Genomic DNA, 3,348 nt, shown 5'->3' on the forward strand with positions numbered 1-3,348 from the left:
CTGGGGTTGTTCCCCTTTTTTCTTGATTTGATTTGCCAAAGTTTCATCTCTTGTATAGGTCTCTATAAAAAACAACTCTTAGATTTCTTTATTATGTCTATTTTTTAATGTTTTCTAATAGAAGATATATTTATTTCAACAAAATTATAAAGTAAAACTACAAAGAAACAAAAATATTTGACGTTCACTGAGGCACAATTTTGTAAAGAGGAAAGTTAACAGTAATCAGCATAAATAAAATAAGTTATAAAGATTTTAATGTGGGGGGGATAACCAGAAGAAATACAAAAATACTTTAAATACACACCATCAATGCCACAGCACAGGAAAACATTTTCATAAAAAATTAACAATTTCCACTTGGACATTTCATTTTCAGCCCTCTTCGAATTTATTCTGAAATCTTAATGTTCTACTGCAGTTTATAGATTAGCTGTACTCTTATATTCCACAGACCCACAAAAATCAGTCCCGTCATAAGCAATTAAAAGGGGGACTTCCTGTTAGAGATACAGCATTTCAGGCTAATATTTAATCTTAATTGGCAACAAGTTTAGTGCAAATAAAATTAGATTTAGCAGCTTAGAAAATTCCTAGTGGAGAGGCATTCACCTCTTAACCCTTACTGCTTCCCCAGAGCAAAATCATTTCTCTCCTTTCATGAGTATGAATGTTGGCCATTCAAACCTATTGCAAACGACTAATTCTAATTCTGCTATTTATGACACAGGGAGTTTCCATGAAAGATCTCAGTCACTAGGCAAATGAGTCAACCGCTTTTACATTTGGAAAGTTTTCCTTAAGTTGATTTAAACAAAAAAGCAGGGCCTGGATGTCAGTCAGAGCTGATTCTTACCCAACTGCTTCTCTAATCATGGGCAGGAGACCCCAGTGAGGCAGTAATCATTTCACACGTTAGCCTCCATAGGCTGCATTCAAAGGAGGATCAGGATGAAACGGAGGAATCTCTTAAATCAAATTCTGCTCTCCAGTAATAAGTTTATTTCACTGACTTGGAAGGAAGGAAAGAAGGGAGAGACAGAGGGAGGGAGGGAGGGAGGAAGGGAAGAAAGGAGAGAGGAAAGAAGGAAGGGAAAGAAAAAGAAAAAGGAAAAAAAAAAAAAGAAGAGCCATCTGATTTCAAATCTGGTGCTTTTCACTCGAAGCCAAATTATTCTCCAAATGAATAGAAGCTGGAGAGCTACCAGGCAAAGTGGAGTTTTGTTTGGGCTTTGTCAATTTGTCTATTCCTTGAAGTGCCTCCCTTTTGTTAGACATCTGTTCCTTCTCTAGCCAAGGCCTGGGATTGCTGCTTCAGAAAACAATGTGGCTTACTGCGCCCAGATCCTTGGAGGCAAGGGAAGAGGAAGAACACCTACTGGGTTTTAAGCACCTGACTAGACGCCTTAGGGAGGATTCACTGGCCCAAGGACTTGTGCCCTCAGAAAGCTCGTCTGATCCCTAAGGTCAAGGATGTGCTGACACAAAATCCAGGCAGGTAAACACTAAGTAGGCCATCTCACTTAACCTCTCTCTTCACCAACTCAGCAATTTTTCTATTCCCCCTGAATTCTTTTACTGAATAGCTCAAGGATGGAGGTGTGGTGGCTACATTTTGGAGACAGAGGGCCCACCTCAGTCACTATATTCTTCTCTTTCCCTTGGAGTGGGGAATTTCTCATACTGGTTGGCCAATTTCCATTTGCTATGCTGACTTTTGAGTAGTGCAGCAAAGGAAGTCTTTCGGGAGATATTTCTAGATATTTCCCGACTCTTGACCTTCCGGGTGGGGGAAGAGCTTCGAACTAAGGAATAGACAGGAAAAATAGGCTTGCCTCGAGGTGCTCCCAGTAGCTGCCATATCTCCCCAGAGGTATTACTGGTCAGATACTGCCATGGCTTCTTCCCACTGCTGTCCCGGACATTCACCCGAGAAGCCAACCTTTGCACTAGCAATTTCATGACTCCTTGGTGGCCGTGAATGGCTGCAAGGTGCAGAGGGGTATAGCCACAACTGGACTTCACATTTACATCAAGAGCAATTCCTGCTTTCTGGGCCCCTGAGACCAAGTCCTGAAGTGCCCTGAGGTCACCGTGTTTGGCTATCCAGTGCAAAGCCGTATATCCAGTTAAGAAGTCCTTGTGCAAAGCCAGTTGGGGATCCTCCCAGAACAAAGTTAACACCTGGATCCAAGAGCCAGTGGCAAGCTTCACAATCCATTCATGTTCCCTGGCATCTAGGGGGACGAGGGATGGCTTGTGCTCAGAGGGTCTGTGGGGAACCAAGGCTGTAGGCTCCTCTCTACTTGGGGCCCACAAGCTGTGCAGGCGACTTCTCTCAGCAAGAGCAGCTTTAATGTCAGCAGGTTTTGGTGTCAAAGCAGCATCCACCCTGGGGCTGGACATCGCTCCTGACTTGGAGGGTTTCCTGGATCGCGGTGGGCGCCTACTCCTTTTCAACAAGTCGTCCGCAAGGCACTCCTCATCAGAGGAGGACAATTTGGTTCTCTCTGCCCGAGAGCCCCTCCTGAGGGACCTCCTAAATTTGGGAGCTGACCAAGGCAAAGGCTCCTGGGGGTGGCCTACAAGGCCATTAGCTCTTGTTGGGACCTGCTGAAAGGTGTGACCATCTCTTCTGTTCCTGAGGCCCTGAGGGCTCCTGCTGGAGTTGACCTCCTTTAGAGAAAGGTCCCCAGCTGGATTCCTGAGCTTTCTCCAATCTGGGGTTCCCAGGGCAACGTGCAGCCCTTCTTCAGAACCCCCAGGGGACTCTTTGGGCCCACTGCTGCTTTCCTCACTGCCGTGGCTCTCTTGGTCCACAAAGTCATCCAGATCTTGGAGGGACAGCTGACAGCGAATGCTACGAAAGACTGTCAATGGAGAGTCCCCAGGCCAGGATTCAGAAACAGGAAAATGAGAATGAGAGGAAAGAGTGGGGTCTAGTGTCGCTGAGTTAGGGTCCAGGCCCCAGAAGCCCAGCTCCGAGGGGAAGTTGTCTGGCAGCACCGACCAGGCTCTGATGGGGCCCTGGTCCTGGGGGATATGAGGGTGTCTGGCCACCCATTCTTGAGTGCGCTGCTGCTGCTGCTGCTGCTGCTGCAGGGTCGAATAATGCAGATCTCCCGGAGTCAAAAGCTCCGGCGGATCTTCAGCGGAAGGGCGGGACTGGACGGCAGGCGGGGAACCCTGGCTCCCAGTAGCCCCGACGGTTGGAGGAGGCGAGAGGGGCGCTGCCAGCACCGGCGAGGGCTCAGCGGGCGCGCCTTCCAGCTCCTGCCTGGGAGCCCCGCGGTCATCCAGGGCAGCGGAAGCCTGCGCCGGCTCCTCCCCAGCGGTGGCGCGGTCGGG

The 3,348-nt window shown here is 48.1% G+C and overlaps 1 protein-coding gene across 1 annotated transcript in view; it reads right to left on the reverse strand.

Moving 5' to 3' along the window:
• Nucleotides 1-1,265: 1,265 nt before the first annotated feature.
• The window catches only part of SOWAHB (sosondowah ankyrin repeat domain family member B), a 4,082-nt gene continuing 1,999 nt past the window's right edge, over nucleotides 1,266-3,348 (reverse strand). The window contains exon 2 of the mRNA XM_011360632.2: nucleotides 1,266-3,347. Within this exon, the coding sequence (XP_011358934.1) occupies nucleotides 1,636-3,347 (1,712 nt within the window). The 3' untranslated portion in view covers nucleotides 1,266-1,635. The remainder of the gene's footprint in view (nucleotide 3,348) is intronic.

Source organism: Pteropus vampyrus, unplaced genomic scaffold (genome assembly GCF_000151845.1).
Source record: "Pteropus vampyrus isolate Shadow unplaced genomic scaffold, Pvam_2.0 Scaffold56, whole genome shotgun sequence".
Lineage (NCBI taxonomy): Eukaryota > Metazoa > Chordata > Mammalia > Chiroptera > Pteropodidae > Pteropus > Pteropus vampyrus.